The sequence below is a fragment of the Salvia hispanica genome, chromosome 2, assembly GCF_023119035.1.
Source record: "Salvia hispanica cultivar TCC Black 2014 chromosome 2, UniMelb_Shisp_WGS_1.0, whole genome shotgun sequence".
Lineage (NCBI taxonomy): Eukaryota > Viridiplantae > Streptophyta > Magnoliopsida > Lamiales > Lamiaceae > Salvia > Salvia hispanica.
In genome coordinates this window covers 10,389,666-10,410,333 of record NC_062966.1, presented here as the reverse complement: position 1 = coordinate 10,410,333, position 20,668 = coordinate 10,389,666, and the positions used below count along the sequence as shown (strand labels likewise).

Here is a 20,668-nt window from a genome sequence, read left to right as displayed (position 1 = left end):
GTTGTGGATGGCTTGGATCCGGAGCGGATGAAGCGTCCGATGTTTAGATCTGTTAAATTCTGCATGGGTTTTGAAGTTTAGTTCCTGTTTTCTCATTTACCTCGTCTAGCGGTAGTAGATATGTTCTATTTTCTTAGTTAATCGTAATTCGATCGTGAAATTCGACATGCTCTGTTCCGATTTGATGGTTACTCTGTTTTTCTACATTTGTGATCATGAATCGTTGGTGAAGATGAAGTTAGTTAAATTCATAGTTAGTTATTTGCAGCTTTTCATTCGTACCTTTACTGTTTTAGGAAATGGTCCCCACGATCTGTTCTTCATCTGTCTAGGCATTTTAGGAAAGTTGTTCACTAGGTCTGGTAAATCTCGTTGCCGAAGTGTTGACCTATTTACATCTCTGTTTTCGTCATGCATGCCTTCGTTAATTTTTCCTCTTCCTAGGTCTAGCTATTAGAATAGATCATTTACATTTCCCGAGTCTAGTAGTTAAGTTCTCAACCCAAAGTTGTGTGGCAGTAGCCAAAACCCATTTTCCAAAGTCTCTTAAATGCCTCCTTACGCTTCCATCTCTGTGGGATTCGATCCCTACTTCATTATACTAATTTTTAGTATCGTGGATTGAGGGTTTTGAAACAGAAAAGATTGTGTGCCCAACGACCGAGGATTTCAAGGATTCCCTGAGTTCCTAGACCCTGTGATCTAGCGGATTCTCTGAATCTCAGAAGTTTGACCAATATTTAAAGTATACACATCGATAAAGTTGGACTTTCATGAGGCCTGATGTCATACACGCTCATCCGGCAAATATGGTAAAGTGTAAAGGATCTGGATCCAGGTTGCCTTCTAAGATGGAGGCAGCGAAGAAGGCGGTTGCTAAACCTCCTAGACGACGTGGAAAATGCCATAAAATGGTTAATCATGATTCAAAGAACTGCAACAAAGGGAAGAGTGAAAAACAGAATTAAATTAGTTGTTCCTATCACTGTTATTTCTTTCTATTGGCATACATAGTTCTTTGTTTTGGATATTTCTTAGCATTCCTGTTTCCATGTTGGTATGGAAGAATAGTAATCTGCAACTTATGTTCTGAATGTTATCTCATTTTATTTTTCATATACTATTAAGTTTGTTCAAAACATTAGGTGTTGCTTACGTTTTCAATTATCTGTAAACGAATGGACATCAATACAACATTATAGATTTTTCAATAAATGGTGCATAAATTCTCAACAGAACTATTTTAAATTCTCAATAAATGGTGTATAAATTCTCAACAGAACTATTTTGAATTCTCAATAAATGGTGTATAAATTCTCAACATAATTATTTGGAATTCTCAATAAATGGCGTATAAATCTCAACAGAACTATTTGAAATTCTCAATAAATGGTGTATAAATTCTCAACATGATTATCTGGAATTCTTAACAAATGGTGTATAAATTCTCAACATAATTATTTGGAATTCTCAATAAATGGTGTATGAACTATTTGGAATTCTCAATAAATAGTGTATAAATTCTCGACATGACTATTTAGAATTCTCAATAAATGGTGTATAAATTCTCAACATAACTATTTGGAATTCTCAATAAATGATGTATAAATTCTCAACATAACTATTTAGAATTCTCAACAAATTGTGTATAATTTCTTAACATAACTATTTGGATTCCTCAATAACCCGTGTATAATTCTCAACATAACTATTTGGAATTCTCAATAATTGGCCTATACACATTCTCAATATAGCTGTGAATAACAAAATAATATTAACACAACATTGAAACAATACGAAATCATGTACTTCTTAATATTTTATAGATGAGTTCCGATACTTCTCAATACTAACAAAAGATACACACACGTAACATGTCCAAAATGATATAGGTAATGCCATTAGTATTTCTACTTACAAAATATTCAACGGCAGCATAGTCACTAAAGAAGTTTAGCTAACATATAATCCTTCAAATCTCCTACTGTTTTTCCCAAGTTGCAATAACTGCTTTCACATCAATTTTGCAGCAGCCTTTTGCTTATCAATTAAACGTTCCAACATATTGACAAAGTATTTGGTTGTCCTCTTTATGTTCAGTGTTTTTGTCTCCTCCTCATCTTTTTCTTTCTCTGGCTTTTCTTTCTTCAACTTCTGTTTTCCTGCTTTCTCCTCTGTTTTCCTGTCTTCAAACTTATGCAAAATACTACTCCCTCCGTCCCAAGGAAGATGACCCTTTCTTGGGCGGCACGAGATTTTATGTAAATTTATTTTGTGTGTTGAGAGGAGAGAGTAAAGTAAGAGAGAAGGAATAAAGTAGAGATAAAGGTGTTTCCATTTTAAGTAATGGGTCATCTTAGTTGGTACAAACTAAAAAGGAAAGTGGGTCATCTTCAATGGGACGGAGGGAGTACAATCATTCTAACACGCTGTTGAATTCACAGATATCAACACATATCTAAGACATCATCAACATATAGCTAATACATTATTAACACATATCTAACTTGAACACATTATCAACATTTAGCTAACTCAATATCAATATATGTATTAGATATATGAAACAAAAGTTGCAGCGTGTGAAATTGGTAACTAAGTTTGGTAAACGTAAACCATGATAATTAGTTTCTCAAGAAACTTATGTCAAGTAACACAATGATTCTAGCCGACTGTTGAATTCACAAATATCAACCTATAGCTAACACATTATCAACATTTATGTAACACAATATCAACATTTGGTCTAGATATGATAAAGTGTAGCAAACAAAAACTGTAGTGTGTAATTAGTTATCAACCTATAGCTAACACATTATCAATACATGTGTAAGAAATTATCAATATATGGCTAACACAACAATTTGTCTAGATATAGCAAACTTATAATAATCTGATAAAGGTGCAGTGTGTAATTAGTTATGAACTTATAATTTGACAAACTAATATCTACAAAAGTTCAAGCTTTCAGAAATTGAAGATTAACCTTCCTCATAATAGATGAAATTAGAAATCAATCCAACAAAAGTCAACTTAGAAATTTAAGATTCATCTTCCTTATAAGCTTGTTAATAATTGAAGATTCCATTTACGTAGTTTAACAAACTTAACAACAAAACAAGTATTGAAGCCTTTTAAACATATATTATCAAAAACTGAACCCTAATTCTTTGTTGAGATTAGAAATCATAAATTAAAGCTAAAAAATATATCTTTCGATGCATCTTCTGCCGAATCACTTCCGATTGAATTCCTTGAACTCATATTGAAGTCGTTTGCTGGATATTAATGTATTACTTTCGTTTTTGTTGAGATTTTATCAAGTTCAAAACAAATTTCGAAGATTAAATTTAAAACATACGGTCAATACCGTCGATTTTTCCAAATCTCTAAATATTCCCTACGTCGAACTTTTCGCCGGAGAAGATGGAGTGATTTGGAGCTTTTTCGTTGGAGAAGATGGAGAAATTAGCAACCTTTTCGAAGTAGGAGATGGAGAGAAATGAATCGTTTGTTTTGATCGGCAAGAGAAATTTGTTGTGGTGGGTGAAGAAGTGTGAATGCGGTGAGAACTAAAATTAAATCCCACGCACTGTAACGTGAATTGACCATTGTACCCTTTTGTTGAAATCTTTGTTTCTGGTTGTTGATAATTTTTGTATTGAATCTCAGCCTTTCATCTCAAGATCTAAGAGTTTAGATTCAGTCTTATTTTGGGATTATTATGCTGAAAGCATTAGAAGAGGACCCTAGAATAACGATCTATTATCCATATAGCTAAAATGATATCTCACCGATTTAATTATATTCAGGATAGTCGTGTTACTCATTTGTTGTTTTTTGTCAAAAAATTGTTGCTATGCTACTAAAGATTATATGTGGCCGCGTATGATCACTTTGTTCATAATTCTCCTATAATTTCCGTTCACTACATTTGCTTTTTTGTAGTTAAAACATCTCATGTATAAGTATAACATACAAAAGCGTTACGCTTGATTTTATTCGTTTAAGACATTTTTTTATTTTGTAACATCACTAGGTGTTTACTTTACCCTAATAAAACTAATCATCTCCGTTTATGACTATATGCCTACCATTTGCCGTCGTCGTGGGAAAATGTACGTCTAAGTAATTGGGCCTTATTTCTTTATTAAGGCAAAAAGAACAGAGGTTTCAGAAATATACTAATGGAAGGCTGGTTCTGATAAATGGGCTTATCTAATCTTAACTTATAACTCAATGAAAAGCCCAGTTCAAGTTTTACGATCATTTCCACAACTTCTTTTTCTTTTTAGTCTTTAGGCTCAAAATCAAATGGCATGACAATCGAATCATCAAAGGTACAGAATTGCTTGTGTTTGAATATTTGTGATTTTTTTTATAATTATTAAGGATATCTACCCGAGAACTCAATAACTATTTATAATTTTAATGAGTTTGACGGATACTACCGAAAGAGGGAACTTCATGAATTGGTCCTAAATGATATAGTCCTTGAAAAAATATATACTACCATTAGTAGGCATAATTACATAGTAGTTTATGATATTTTTTCAATTGTTTGAATTTTTAAGACACAAAATACCACTTTTATGTGTAAAATATAATAGAATGATGCAATTATTTACGTGCTCTAAAAATATAATACTCCATGTAATTACACTTAATAAGTAATTGTATTAAACATATAGAAGATGGAAACATAAAGATAAACCAGAGTATTAAACAAATGGAATTATAAGGGAAACGTAGCCATTTGGAAATAGGATTTAATTTGAAATTGTATCAATGTAAGTAAGAGCAAAATAAAACAAAAGAATAGGGAAAACAGTTGTAAAACCACATACACATCATGATTTAATTATTGATTCGTTCTTCTGGAAACTAGTAAATTCTTAGATGATAATTCGGTTTCTTTTCCGAAATCAGAAATAAATATTTTTTACGCTCAATTCTTAGTGATCCAATAAATATAGTTTGTATTCTATCGACGGACTTTTTATTATTACATATACAAATTTGCTAGGATGTTAGGGGTGGTGAAACGAGTTACCCGTGGATATCCGCACCCGAAAAGTCGGGTATCCGTACCCAATTTCAGCCAAATTTGTTGTTCTAATACCCGCCCCGCAACATATCGGGATTACCTGATACCTGTGTTGGGTATTCCGTACCCGACATTGCGGGAACCCGTACCCGATCCGAAACCCAGATGTTGAGTATGATCCTTCAATCGTGCAGAAAGTTCTTCAAACTAAAGTTTGAGTTCATGAAACCGATTAAAATTTATGCTTTGAGTTTTTTTAATAATAATAAATTTTGAGATTGTTGCCGCACTATGATTTCATATTTTTGTTTTTTAATTTGTTCTTCGATATTCATGCAAAAATTCCAAGTATCACTATATGCACAAATATGGTGATTTCTAGTCTCACTTAGTAAAATAATCAAAATATGATCAGAGTATGTATGTACATCATATTTGTATATTTTAATGTAATTTGCACATTACCAAATTCCAAATTCAAAATTAAATGCAAACCAAAATTTACTGTATCATTATGATTGTAAGCTTTGAATAAATTGAGAAAAAAGTGAGGGGACACTCTATAGCTAGTTTTGGTGTATGTTTGTTAGAATATAAAAATATTTCAAAAAAACTCTTAGAACTTTAAGATTCTATAAAGTATTAAAAGATTGTAAATAGCTAATACTAATAATACGGTATTATCGGAACTAACGGGTAGCGGGTATACCCGTACCCGCAAAACTCTAAAACACACTACGTACTCAATCCCGCCCCGTTTTCCGTTATTATCGGATAGCGGGTATCGGATCCATATAGCTAAAATGATATCTCACCGATTTAATTATATTCAGGATAGTCGTGTTACTCATTTGTTGTTTTTTGTCAAAAAATTGTTGCTATGCTACTAAAGATTATATGTGGCCGCGTATGATCACTTTGTTCATAATTCTCCTATAATTTCCGTTCACTACATTTGCTTTTTTGTAGTTAAAACATCTCATGTATAAGTATAACATACAAAAGCGTTACGCTTGATTTTATTCGTTTAAGACATTTTTTTATTTTGTAACATCACTAGGTGTTTACTTTACCCTAATAAAACTAATCATCTCCGTTTATGACTATATGCCTACCATTTGCCGTCGTCGTGGGAAAATGTACGTCTAAGTAATTGGGCCTTATTTCTTTATTAAGGCAAAAAGAACAGAGGTTTCAGAAATATACTAATGGAAGGCTGGTTCTGATAAATGGGCTTATCTAATCTTAACTTATAACTCAATGAAAAGCCCAGTTCAAGTTTTACGATCATTTCCACAACTTCTTTTTCTTTTTAGTCTTTAGGCTCAAAATCAAATGGCATGACAATCGAATCATCAAAGGTACAGAATTGCTTGTGTTTGAATATTTGTGATTTTTTTTATAATTATTAAGGATATCTACCCGAGAACTCAATAACTATTTATAATTTTAATGAGTTTGACGGATACTACCGAAAGAGGGAACTTCATGAATTGGTCCTAAATGATATAGTCCTTGAAAAAATATATACTACCATTAGTAGGCATAATTACATAGTAGTTTATGATATTTTTTCAATTGTTTGAATTTTTAAGACACAAAATACCACTTTTATGTGTAAAATATAATAGAATGATGCAATTATTTACGTGCTCTAAAAATATAATACTCCATGTAATTACACTTAATAAGTAATTGTATTAAACATATAGAAGATGGAAACATAAAGATAAACCAGAGTATTAAACAAATGGAATTATAAGGGAAACGTAGCCATTTGGAAATAGGATTTAATTTGAAATTGTATCAATGTAAGTAAGAGCAAAATAAAACAAAAGAATAGGGAAAACAGTTGTAAAACCACATACACATCATGATTTAATTATTGATTCGTTCTTCTGGAAACTAGTAAATTCTTAGATGATAATTCGGTTTCTTTTCCGAAATCAGAAATAAATATTTTTTACGCTCAATTCTTAGTGATCCAATAAATATAGTTTGTATTCTATCGACGGACTTTTTATTATTACATATACAAATTTGCTAGGATGTTAGGGGTGGTGAAACGAGTTACCCGTGGATATCCGCACCCGAAAAGTCGGGTATCCGTACCCAATTTCAGCCAAATTTGTTGTTCTAATACCCGCCCCGCAACATATCGGGATTACCTGATACCTGTGTTGGGTATTCCGTACCCGACATTGCGGGAACCCGTACCCGATCCGAAACCCAGATGTTGAGTATGATCCTTCAATCGTGCAGAAAGTTCTTCAAACTAAAGTTTGAGTTCATGAAACCGATTAAAATTTATGCTTTGAGTTTTTTTAATAATAATAAATTTTGAGATTGTTGCCGCACTATGATTTCATATTTTTGTTTTTTAATTTGTTCTTCGATATTCATGCAAAAATTCCAAGTATCACTATATGCACAAATATGGTGATTTCTAGTCTCACTTAGTAAAATAATCAAAATATGATCAGAGTATGTATGTACATCATATTTGTATATTTTAATGTAATTTGCACATTACCAAATTCCAAATTCAAAATTAAATGCAAACCAAAATTTACTGTATCATTATGATTGTAAGCTTTGAATAAATTGAGAAAAAAGTGAGGGGACACTCTATAGCTAGTTTTGGTGTATGTTTGTTAGAATATAAAAATATTTCAAAAAAACTCTTAGAACTTTAAGATTCTATAAAGTATTAAAAGATTGTAAATAGCTAATACTAATAATACGGTATTATCGGAACTAACGGGTAGCGGGTATACCCGTACCCGCAAAACTCTAAAACACACTACGTACTCAATCCCGCCCCGTTTTCCGTTATTATCGGATAGCGGGTATCGGATCAAAATGGGAATAACCCATTACCTGCTACCCATTTTGCCACCCATTGTACGTATAGAATGATCAACGAATATTGTACTAATTAAGCCGAGTTAAGTAGCAACAATTAACTAACGTGAACTAAAACCATCCAACTCGACTTCAATAGTATAAATTTCACAGGAAATAAAATAGTAAGAAGGTAAAGGAACAGATGACACGCAGTAGTGCTGAAATTGATAAGCCATACATATCTTAATTACATAAGTAATAAGTTAGTATATCATTCCAATGTAATGGGCAACTTGCCACCACAAGACACATCAAACATTATTTCCTCCCTTAAATCTACTTTTTTTTTTTTAAAATCATTATCCTCCTTTATATTTATAATAATATGTTGTGGAAAATGAGCTAACACTTTTTGAACTTCAAATTCACGTATTTAGTTTTTACAAGAGGTGAACTTGACATTTGGCAGAGTATATACATGTTGAAATTAATTAGTCACTGTCGTGGTTGAACCAATGTATATATATACGATATTATTGTAAATCAATTATATACTTGTCATATTAGTTTATTTTCATTTAAGAAAAATTGCAATTAAGTTTGGTATGCATGAGAGTTGGAATTCCATATCATCTGATACGTACGATAGTTAATTTGGTAGACGGTAGATCACCGGACACGTCAACATCAATATCTTGATATTTTAACCACCATAGTATAAGTTTATTATATTAATTGAATTTTGGTCAATCAACATTGGTGTTACGGAGTAGTACATATATAGGATTAGGTAATAATATTAAAGTTAGGCCTAATTCATAATTTACCAATTACTCGTGTCGAAGTGTCAAGCCTAAATAGCTGATTCAGATTTTATGAAATTAAACCAACAGCTTCATTTTGAACCTAAAATAATGTAGTGTGATTCTGAAAAGAAAATCTTGGTTCCTCAGCCAAGTGATTATAATAAAATCAATAATATATAAAAAAGGCGTGTGGAAATATTTATATTGCAACTTAGGTAATGACATCTACGTGTAAGGTGGTAAATAACGTCATGCAGCACGATGATGTACTCTTATCAAAGCCACAACCCACAAATTAATAAAGCTACCACTATATGTATTAAAACGTAAATCAACAATATCTAAGGATTCCTATTTGAATACTTATATGAATGAATACACTTTTATATACCTTCTCCGAAAGAAATTATGAGATTCAATTACACTACTGAAAGTATAAAATTTATTATGCATGAACTTTGATTGATAATTCTAATTTATTAATATTACTATAGTGTTCTCACAATTCAATTACTAGTAGTATTTGTATTGTGTTAGGTGCGTTATCCAGTTATCCTCACTTTCTCAGTGTTGCAAAATTATCATAATAATAACTCATCCCTATAACATTATATGTTGTGGTTGTCTTTTGTAAAGAGTTCTTTACAGTATAAATTAGTACAAACTATTATATTTATGGCATATATATGACGAATTTACTGGTAAAAAAGGTGACGAGTTCAAAAAGGAAATGGTTTTTATTTCATTATAGAATTCAAACCAAGGTTCATAATTTTTTTTAAAAGTGGTGATCTCGCGATTTATGGCGAAAAATATTTTTTTGTTTATATATTAAAATTAATTTTATTTGAACCAATTAATTGTATTCATATATGTTGTGTACATATAGAACATTTTAAATTATTAAATAACTGAAATATCTCGTTGGCAAAGCAGCAGAGAACATTCTAGAACGATTATGAATTGAAAATATTTTTATTTAATGTATGAGTTGGTCAGTAAATTCTTTTAAAGAATATACGAAAGTTGAAGTATGATAAGCAAGACTAACATTCCATGATGGTTGAACTTGAGATATCTTTAACTTTTTTCACTTTTAATAAGGTTAATTTTTAATTGATATTGGAAAAATCATAGTAGTGCAATTAATTTAAGGAACGCCAATATTATGTTAATATTGGAAAGAACATCAATGGGAAACATCAACAAGATCATTGGATTTAAGTTTTTTCATGACCTAATTTGCACACATTAGTGCTAATGTGTGAGGGCTTTTTCGTGATGGAGATAAGACAAAAAGTGGAACAGTAGCATTTACAAATATATAAATATAGAACTAATGATTTGGTAACCGGCAAAAGTCATTAAAGTCAGCTGTGTAATAGAATTAGGTCATTTTGTTTTCCTCTCTCAGAACCAAACCTAAATATTTTAGGTCATTTCGTTCGATTAAAATCTGAATAAATCATTTATGCTGTATAATTTAGAATTCACTGGAGTTTACTGCAAGATATATCTATAAAGAATAGCAACTTGGAACAAACAAATTCAAAGTAGTGTCAAATTTTCCTCATTTTTCACATATGATTTGTTTTTATATACTGTATTTGAATATGAGCGTGTGGAGAGAGAAGATATGGATGATTTAGGCCATTTGCATGGCTTTTCCTGAGCTCACGTTAAAGTTATTACTGATGAAAATTGATAGTAATAAAAAACCAAAATATTTTTGCTAAGAAACTAAGGTGACCTACCAAAAGGGTCTCATTCCCATTTTGATCATGTAAATTTATGTATTCAAATCAATTTGTTAAAATCTAGATACAAACATGATAAAAAAAATGAATATAAATCATTAATTGGAAGCTCTCAAAAAATCAGACATGGGAGTAATAAATAAATAATGTCGGAAGTGGGGCCTGTGCGATAGAGTATTTTAGTCATGTGTCCGAATTAAACCTCTAAATTTCTTACATATATATGTGTGTAATGTGTGCATGTTTAGAGCAGCATCTAATCACAAGAAGACAGACAGTGAAAATCTTGATTGTGAAAGCTGAGAAGAGCTAGGTAGAAAAATGGAGGGTAACACCAACACTAACACTAACAAGGAAATAGGAGTAGAATGGAGGATCAACATGGGAGATGGGACGTCGAGAGTTCTAGAAGCTGAGAGCAGGTTTGGATTGCAAAGGTTCGTGTCCAAGGTGGGCGGCTTCTTTCAACGAGCATGGAGATTAGGCGTAAACGAGCCAAAGAAATCGATACATTGTGTTAAGGTGGGGTTGGCGCTCTGTCTGGTTTCCCTCTTCTATTACATGAGGCCCTTGTATGATGGAGTTGGCGGCAACGCTATGTGGGCTGTCATGACTGTGGTGGTCGTCTTTGAGTACACCGTTGGTACGTTCTTTATCAATTACATTCACCATGCCTCCCTCTTTCTCTTGTAAATGACTCCATATGTATATATGCAGGGGCTACTCTATGTAAATGTGTGAATAGGGCAACTGGGACTTTCTTGGCTGGAGCATTGGGTGTTGGTGTTCATTGGGTTGCTAGCCAATCTGGAGAAAGGTTTGAGCCCATCATTCTTCAAGTCTCAGTCTTTCTTCTAGGTGATTAACTTTCTTTTTTCTTTTTTTTATTAAAAAAAATACTACTAGTACTAATAATGTTGAAACATACTAGTATCTAACATGGAAAGTATATGTACAGCTACTGCAGCCACGTTCTCGCGTTTCATTCCATCGATAAAAGCTCGATTCGACTATGGGGCGATGATCTTCATCCTGACCTTCAGCCTCATATCAGTATCTGGCTACCGCGTGGAGAAGCTCTTTGAAATGGCTCATCACAGACTCTCCACCATTGCAATAGGCACCTCCATCTGCATCATTACAACCATTCTTTTCTGTCCTGTTTGGGCAGGAACCGAGCTCCATAACCTCATCAGGAACAACATGGACAAGCTCTCTGATTCCTTAGATGGTAATAAACACAATCATAGCAATGAAATAGATTCTAAAATTGGTAAAATAATTATAAAAAAAAAGTAAAAGAGGGAACTGATGAGTTTTTTCTGCTCTCAACTCAGGGCCCATCCTGCCGGCTGAGGCCAAGGCCGGAGAGGCTGTGACTCTAGTAGAAGTAGTTCCATTGGTAACAGTTTCGTCGTTGCTGATAGAGATTGCGGCGAGAACAGAAAAGCTTGCGGGGGCAGTGAATGGAGTGGCGGAGAAGGCGGAATTTGAGGTTGAAACTGCAGAGGAAGCCAAGAGAGGACAAAGCTCGAAAGGAGGGAACTAGGCTGTTGATGAAGGAAGACAAGGCGATGAAGACCCTTCAGAAGGTCTGAGTTTGTGAGAAAACAACCAAATTATGCTTTCTTTTAGTAAAGTTGGTTGCTTATAATTGGCGAAGACCATGTACAGAGAAGGAAAATAGCTGTGGCAGTGGCACACAAGTTGTTCAACAAAATTTGGGTTTATTTTTGTTCAGGACAGAGGGAAAAAAATGCAAACTTTATTCTAAAAATGTCATCTTTACATTCTGCAGTTCAAGAAATTTATGTCCCATTTCCATATTTGCATGAAGTAAGCAAGAGAGGAGAGATGATCAAGACAACAAACATAAATAACTAATCCATCAACAGTTTCCACCAAATCACATATACAAACCACACCAAATGAAAAGTTCAGTTGAGTGACATATTAACTTATATCTAAACAACAAAACATAGGCATAAATTAGTGCATAGTTCATAACACCACCTGATATCTTGGGTGTTAGAGACCACATTTTCATGAGGTATGTCTCCATTACTACCCCAACCAAGATTCATAGCCAGATCCTCGACAGAGACCTTGACGACATCGGTTCTGACACCAATGTCAATTGCATATCTACCAACGCAGTACATTCCTGCAGTCATCGTAGCCACCCAACCGGACTTGGCATCAGCAGCTGCCAACGATGCACCAATGACGGAAGAAGCCTGTCCGCTTCTCCCCGGTCTTGCAGTACAGGGCGAAACATGCGTGAAATGAACCGCTTTGCTGCTTTCGACGAAGATACCTGTATAATTAGATAGTCCAGGGTAGGTAATACCTTCATAACTGCAAAGAAAGACCAAAATAATCCATAGTTACACAAGATAATATGTCCATTTGAACAAAACTAGAAGGGGTTTAAGAAGAAACTGATCAAACATATCTGCAGAAGAAGGGCATGCATCACAGAATAGGGAAAAGCACATTCAAGAAACCTTATTCAAACAACACAAGACTCTACCTACTTTGCAGTCACATGGTGATTTCCCCAAAACCAAAAAACCTTGGCACATTTAATCCAAGATTGGAATTTTAATGCTGCAAATGATCATAATTCTCCAACTCGATTGACTGAACCAAGAACATGACAATCCACGAATAAAGAATGGGAAAGGGGCAAAGCACATTCAAGCATAGCAGTCATATAATAATTGAATTTTCTATCAGGAAATAGTCACAAATAAAATGAGGTAGATTTACAGACATATGATTACACTAAAGCATGTTGCCCATTTTTTTTTACTTTTCTATCCTCCTTTTCCCCTCGTCAAGAAATCATAACTGGGAAAAATAAATTCTTCTTAGAATCTTGGCAGGAGTCGCATTCGAAAGAGATGTGCTTTGATCTTCATGGACGTTTACTTTTCCATATAAATTTGTAATGTTATATCCCTTTCAAGCAATCTATAGAATCACATTGTAAACATGTTATTTCAGTAGGGTCCTATTCTAATGCTTATAGCATCCTAATCCAAAATCAAGACTAAATCTCCACCCTTGGATTTTAAAATGAGTGGATGAGATTAAAGCTCACAAATCTCAATAAATAGTAGACAAAATATCAATTAAAGGGTAATATCGTCATTATGTTATCATATGATAATTTTCGTGGGTGTTTTTTTATATCAACATTGTGTATTACAAATATCAAAAATATGACATTAGAATATCAACACAAGGACAAGAAAATATCAACACATTTTTATTGAGATTGGACATGCATAATATTGAGATTTTGCCTACAATATATTGAGATTTTTTGTTGCATTTGTTGATAAAAGCTGATTATCAACATGTACGAAAATTGAAATATAATTTATCAAATTTCATCACCCGAACATCGTCGGAACATATGCAATTGAGATCTCGTTGGAATCCTTATTAAATTATGCGGGCTGGCCCAGATGGGTTGCGGCGGGTTGAGCATTTAATATAAAAATATAATTAAAATTTTGGATTATATACTTATATGAAGTGTATTTAATAATATCAATATTAAATATAACATTGATATGAAAAAAATATGATAATTATATCTTCTTTCTCAAATTGAAGTTAGGGTTATATGAAATGCATGATTTCTAGTTAATTGTAGTCAGATTCATGTGTGCTATTAATTAAACGATATGTTTATCTATTTTGTTTCAATTTTCAATTGCTATTATTTTCTTTCTCTTGATCACTTTGATAATACTTTACTATTGGCGACGACAATCTGCTTTTTAATAATTCAGAATATCGGATTAGATAGAAAGTAACATATAAGATTACTCCTGACCCGAATAGCCCGTGGTTTAGCTCGTAACCCGAAGATTTAGGGTTAGGACCGAAAATTTATAACCTAGAAAATTCACAGCCCGAATAACCCGCACCCAAATAGCCCAACAATCCGAGTGGATTGGCCCGAACCCGAGCGGGTTAGCCCAATTGACATCCCTAATATTTATCTTTCTCACTTTCGCTTAAAAAAATATCTCAACACAGATAGAAGGAATGGAATAATATATATTGAACATTCACTAAAAAGTAAAAATTAATTTGCATTTTCAAATTTAAACTGATTTTGTTTTTAAAAAAAATTATTACTACTACTATGTAAGTTTTTTAATATCACCTAAAAAAAACTTTGTATATCAACATTTCCAAACTCCTTTTTTTAAAAATTTTATTGTTGGATAAAATAATAATCCCTCCGTCCTTAAAAATAGACCATATTTATTATTTTGGGATGTCCCTTAAAAATAGACCAATTCTATTTAAGGAAACTATGTTCTATCTAAAAATGTGAGTAAATAATAATCCCTCCATCCTTAAAAATAGACCATATTTATTATTTTGGGATGTCCCTTAAAAATAGACCAATTCTATTTAAGGAAACTATGTTCTATCTAAAAATGTGAGTAGGGATGTCAATCGGGCTGGTCCACTCAGGTTGCGGGTCAATCGGGTGTGAGCTAATCGGATTGTGAATTCTTTCGGGTTATAAAAGTCCAACCCTCATCCTACAATACAAGCTCAGGTTTCGGGCTAGCCCAACGGGTTAATCGGGTTGCTACCGATAAGATTAACATGCGATCAATCCAATAAATAATGATTAAAATTAGTTATATTCATAAAATGTAAAATATTTAATTATGATAAATTTGAGATATATGCTCAAACTCAATTATAAACATGATCAAATACTAATATTTGAGATATTTCGTGAAATTTAATGCATGTTTTAGAAATTTACATATTTTTTAAGTGAATTTGAAGTTTTTAATTTATTTATCAATTATTATATTAATAAAAATTCAATATATAATTTGTATATTTAATATAAAATTGAAAGTTATTTTTTTAGTTATCTATATTATAAAATTAATCAATGAAGTGTCGAATTAGGAGTAAAAAATAGAATAATAGAAATTTTATCGGGTTTTCGGGCCAACTCATTGGGTTTTCGGGTCTGGTCCTAACGGGCCGCGGGTTAATCGGGTGCGGGCTAATTGGCCTAGAAATTTTCAGCCGTAACCCTATAAATTTGGCGGGATATTCAGGCCGTCCACAGGTTGCGGGCTATATTGACATCCCTAGATGTGAGTCTCATTTTCCACTAACAATACTCCAATCACTTTTTCTTTCTATCTCTCTCTTACTTTATTAATTATGTATTTAAAACTCGCGCCGTTTCAAATATTGTCTAATATTTAGGGATAGGGGAGTAAAATTCTATGTGCAGTGCACTGGTTATAAACAAGAGTGAACTACATAAATGGTACCTGATCTTTCACTTTCGTACGTAAATTGTACCTGATCTTTATTTTATATCGTTTTCGGTACCTATAAATCACATTTTTGGTACCTAATGCAATTTTCTTCCCACAATGCCCTTTAAACAAATATATTTTCCCATTTATGTCATAGAGGGTATTTTGGACATAGAAAAATTAGTACCAAAAGTGATATTATAATATCTTCTCTCATTCTCCTATTCTTTATACTATTATTATTAATCAATATTAATATTATTATTTTGATGTTATAAATTAATAATTAATTCATTTTTAATATCGTTCAAATATACTTAAATATAATTATAATTATATTTAATTATTATAATAATATTATTTTTATAATACTAAAAATCGATGGTAATTAATAAATAATTGTAGTATAATTATATAAATTATAATCACATAATATTATGCTATAATTATTATTAAAAATATTGTTGTTATTATTAGTATTATTTTACATTAAATTAGCAACTAATCAATATAGCCTTAATGAAAATTTAACATTGTGAATTTTATTCATGATATAAAAAGTTGAATATTTTTAGTTAGGTGTTTCAACCTTAAAATGAGTATAAAATAATTTAATAAAAAATATTCAATTGATTTAATTAATTTAAATAATTAATTAATTAGGTATTTTATTTTTTTATTTATATTATGAATGCAATTAGATGTATGTATAAAACACTAAAAAGAAAGAAGAAAAAGAAGAAAAAAAAAGAAGGAAGAAGAAACATAAACTAAGATGTAGTATGTATAAAACACTAAAAAGAAAGAAGAAAATGAGAAAAAAAAAGAAAAGAAGAAAAAGAGAAATAAGAAAGGAAGAAAAAATAATCACATATTTAGTACTATTTAATTGAAATTTTCAAAAATATCCTCCATGAAAAAAAATCACATATTTGGTACCTAGGATTATTTTTGTCACTGGGTACCAAAAACGATATAAAATAAAGATCAAATACTATTTATGTGCGAAAGTGAAAGATCAGATACCATTTATGTCACTCTATAAACAAACCTAGAAAACTCATTAATTCGCCTTTTTTGTCATGGTCTTGACAATGTAACATTTGGGCTTCGCCTAGTCGCCTAGATTATAATTGTATTGGCCCAGGATACAGATAAATCAACTACTCCTATCATAAATTTGAATGCAAAATAAAAAATAAAAAAATGATAAACTTGAATAAGGCCGTCTCCTCCGCCTCACCATTGTTTGTTCCGCCCATATTTCCGCCATCAGATTCATATAAATAACCTCCATCAAATCAATCCTTACTTTTCTCCTCATTCTTCTTTCACCACTGATTCTTTCAAAATGGTTATTTCCCCCCTTCTTTGGCACAATTACAATTACTGAGAATCGAAAAATCAGATTCAATCGCGTCACGATCCGCAGCAATGCTACTGCAGAAGCAGATTCATCGTTTTTGCCAAATGGAATCAGCTAGCGCCCCCATACGTTACTTAACTCCGTCGCCCTACCGCGAGGGCTCATTCCGATTTCTTTAGCGTTACCATCCCACACCTCTCCATTCATCCGCATTTCTTAAATCTCCATGCCGATAAGAAATGTCGATCCCGATTCGCGGGCGCTCCATCGCCCGTAATTTCCTGCTGCATTGTTTTTTCCTGGGATCGGATCCGGATCATTCTAAATTCTGCATTATCTCCATTTTATGGATACTTACTGTTTCTTCTGAATATTCTTATTGGTGGTTGTTGGTATCGGCCACCCTGCTGAGTGTTGATCACAGGAATGGGCTCAGGTACGGGCTTGCGAACGGGCTCTGGATTGGGATCTCCGCGCCCAATCCACACCGGAACTGGGAATGGGAATGTGGAAACCCTAGGTATTTCGCCCTCACTGAGTTCTGCTCGTCTCATCGAGGCTGGTTACCGAGAGTCCGGTTTTGTTGAGCGATGCACCAAGAGTCGATATGCTCGGGTAAATTTTGATCTAACCAGCTCTGCGTATTTGCGGCTAAACTCCATTTTTATGCAACTACATTGGATTGGAATCTAAGTCACCCTATAGACTGTAAATATAAAGCTGTATTTTTGTGAAAAGCTGCTGTTTTAGGAAGTTGTAGGATGCTTGTATCAACCACTTACATGGTGAAACTCAAGTTTGTTTCATTAGTGTTTATATGTATTGGTACATTAGCCTAGTTGGTGTTGGTGGTCTTTTATATGGCTTTGACGGCTTGTGTTTGTATTTCTGCAGTATGATGAAGTTTTAGGCAAGGGTGCATTCAAGACTGTGTACGTGTTGAAATATTTCAATTTTATTTTCTAGATTTTGTAGTTAGTTTATGATTAGAAGGAAGTGTGAATTGAGAAACTTTGTTGTGTGTTTGTGTAGATACAAGGCTTTTGACCAACTTGATGGAATAGAAGTAGCGTGGAACCGAGTGAAAATAACTGACATGCTGCAGTCACCTGAAGATATGGAAAAATTATACTCTGAGGTTCATCTTCTTCGGAACATGAAACATGTCAACATTATAAAGTTATATGATGCGTGGATTGATGACAAGAAGAAGACTATTAACATGATCACTGAGCTCTTCACATCTGGGAGCCTGAGGCAGTGAGTTTGTTTCTATTTCTCTTTCTTGTTTCTAAAGAGATACGAGTGATTTATGCCAACAACTCGGATTTTTATGATCAGATACCGGAAGAGGCACAGAAGTGTTAACATGAAGGCTATCAAGAATTGGGCAAGGCAGATTCTCCGAGGCCTAGACTACCTTCACAGCCAAAACCCACCTGTTATTCATAGGGATTTGAAATGTGACAATATATTTGTCAATGGAAACCAAGGAGAAGTTAAGATAGGAGATCTTGGTCTGGCAACCATCATGCAACAGCCAACAGCTAAAAGTGTAATTGGTTCGTATATATATACAGCTTTCTGAATTCGCAGACAGGAATTATTCCTTAGAAGTGTGCTCAAATAGTTGACTGTTTTGGCAGGAACACCGGAGTTTATGGCTCCAGAGCTGTATGAAGAAGAATATAACGAACTAGTCGACATATATTCCTTTGGAATGTGCTTGTTGGAAATGGTCAGTATGGAGTATCCTTACTCCGAGTGTAGGAATCCAGCTCAAATATATAAGAAGGTCACATCTGTAAGCTCTCTTGCCTTCACTTTGACTCTGTTCCTGATGTTATGTGTGTCGTTCTATAGCATTGCATTTTGTAGGGCATCTTACCTGCTGCTCTCGGAAGAGTGGCATCTCCAGAGGTGAAAGAATTTATCCAAAGATGCCTGGTTCCGGCTCCTCAGAGGTTGTCTGCTAAGGAACTGCTCAAAGATCCATTCCTTCAAGTTGAGCTATCTGGAGAATCCATTCGTGATCCTTTGACTGTACCTGATGTGATCCCCAGATCTGTCACTTCATTGAACTACGGACCTCAAGTTATGGATATAGACCCTGAATATAACCAGTTTGTATCTGCAGAGTACAATTTCGGGACGCCTCCTACCTCGGTGGTGGAATTTAAACGGACTCATCATAACAATGAGTTCAGATTGAGGGGAAACAAGATCAATGAAAACTCAATCTCACTTACCTTGCGAATTGCTGATAAGGGAGGTAAGCATTGAGTTTGATTGTTCATTCTTTGGCCGTAGGAAACTAGCATCATCTCTTTCTTGCTCAATTTGCAGGCCGAGTCAGAAACATACACTTCCAATTCTACCTTGACGCCGACACTGCCCTTGCTGTTGCAGCTGAAATGGTTGAACAGCTAGATTTAGCCGATCATGATGTATCTTTCATTGCGGAGTTCATTGATTACTTGATATCGAGGATCTTGCCGGACTGGAAACCTTCTTCAGATTACTCTGCCAGCCGCGATAAATTTGGTAGTGGCCTAACCTTTGTGTCAGACTTATGGGAGGGTGAACCAACGAGCAAGCAAGGGAATTCCTCCTACTTTCAGATTGATCGTCAGAATTTTTTCCCAGCTCGCAATTTGCACAAACAGGCAAATTCAGTGTCCAGCAATCATGGTTTGTTATTTTTTTTAATGTTTTTTTGGTACATTGAGAGTCGGTAATCGTGGTTTGTTCACATCTCCCTCCATATATATGATTACAGGAGGAAGCAAATTATCACAGGGATCAGCAAATTCTGGGACCATTGGAGACTATTCCTCATTGAAGAATCAAACGTCGAAGGGATCTTTTGGGTCAGCCTCTGACATGGAGTTCAGAGATCACCACTCTGGCGAGAGTCGAATGAACGGGATGGGAATTGGATGGCCATCGATGGACCGTTTGACCGAACACTCAGACTCCAGTTACCCTGATCAGAAAGTTTCTAAAACCGGGAGCTTTACAAGCTGTTATTCGACACTGAATTTGAGCGACAGAGACCCTGATTTTGATCTCAAGTCAGAACTCGATGCAATCGAGGCACAGTATCAGCATTGGCTTCAAGAACTCCCTAAGATGAAGCAAGAGGCAATAGAGGCCGCCAAGAGTCGATGGATGGTGAAAAAGAAAGATGTTCATTGATAGAGCTTGCTTCAACTCCAACAAAAATAACGAGTTTGTTTTCTTGTTTTGATTCCGTATTGGGTCGTCGTCATGTGTATTTTGAAACATCCTTGATTGGATGTGGCCTGCTTCCTTGTGCGGATTTTTTTACCCCTTCAACCCCTCTAGTTTTTCAAGGAGGGGTGAAGACTGATTATACAAGTTTTTATTTGAACCTGTATAAAGATGTTTCATAGTTTTTTCTTTGCCTGTTTATTTTGTAATAGAAAGGTCAAATTCAGGTTTGATCTTATTGTATGTGCATACAATGTAAATTGTAAATTAATGTAAAGAAAGATAAA

The 20,668-nt window shown here is 33.7% G+C and overlaps 2 protein-coding genes across 2 annotated transcripts; both read left to right on the top strand.

The window, feature by feature from the left end:
- Positions 1-10,734: 10,734 nt before the first annotated feature.
- On the top strand, positions 10,735-12,187 carry LOC125206256 (aluminum-activated malate transporter 10-like). Its single transcript, XM_048105536.1, has 4 exons — positions 10,735-11,100; positions 11,175-11,315; positions 11,416-11,688; positions 11,795-12,187. Exons 1-4 carry the CDS (start codon positions 10,779-10,781, stop codon positions 12,004-12,006), a joined length of 948 nt encoding a protein of 315 aa, XP_047961493.1. The 5' UTR covers positions 10,735-10,778; the 3' UTR covers positions 12,007-12,187.
- Positions 12,188-16,979: 4,792 nt separating this feature from the next.
- Positions 16,980-20,582, top strand: LOC125205737 (serine/threonine-protein kinase WNK8-like). Its single transcript, XM_048104827.1, has 8 exons — positions 16,980-17,762; positions 18,042-18,079; positions 18,180-18,407; positions 18,489-18,709; positions 18,794-18,951; positions 19,026-19,419; positions 19,494-19,838; positions 19,927-20,582. Exons 1-8 carry the CDS (start codon positions 17,574-17,576, stop codon positions 20,343-20,345), a joined length of 1,992 nt encoding a protein of 663 aa, XP_047960784.1. The 5' UTR covers positions 16,980-17,573; the 3' UTR covers positions 20,346-20,582.
- The last annotated feature ends 86 nt before the right edge of the window (positions 20,583-20,668 follow it).

What these genes read in the sequence shown, in the direction of transcription:
- LOC125206256 (XM_048105536.1), top strand. Translation starts at nt 10,779, where the DNA reads ATGGAGGGTAACACCAACACTAACACTAACAAGGAAATAGGAGTAGAA. An exon ending in CGTCTTTGAGTACACCGTTG is followed by an intron (nt 11,101 to 11,174) that starts GTACGTTCTTTA and finishes GTATATATGCAG; the next exon opens with GGGCTACTCTATGTAAATGT. An exon ending in GCTCTCTGATTCCTTAGATG is followed by an intron (nt 11,689 to 11,794) that starts GTAATAAACACA and finishes CTCTCAACTCAG; the next exon opens with GGCCCATCCTGCCGGCTGAG.
- LOC125205737 (XM_048104827.1), top strand. Translation starts at nt 17,574, where the DNA reads ATGGGCTCAGGTACGGGCTTGCGAACGGGCTCTGGATTGGGATCTCCG. An exon ending in CCAAGAGTCGATATGCTCGG is followed by an intron (nt 17,763 to 18,041) that starts GTAAATTTTGAT and finishes GTATTTCTGCAG; the next exon opens with TATGATGAAGTTTTAGGCAA. An exon ending in TATATAAGAAGGTCACATCT is followed by an intron (nt 18,952 to 19,025) that starts GTAAGCTCTCTT and finishes TGCATTTTGTAG; the next exon opens with GGCATCTTACCTGCTGCTCT.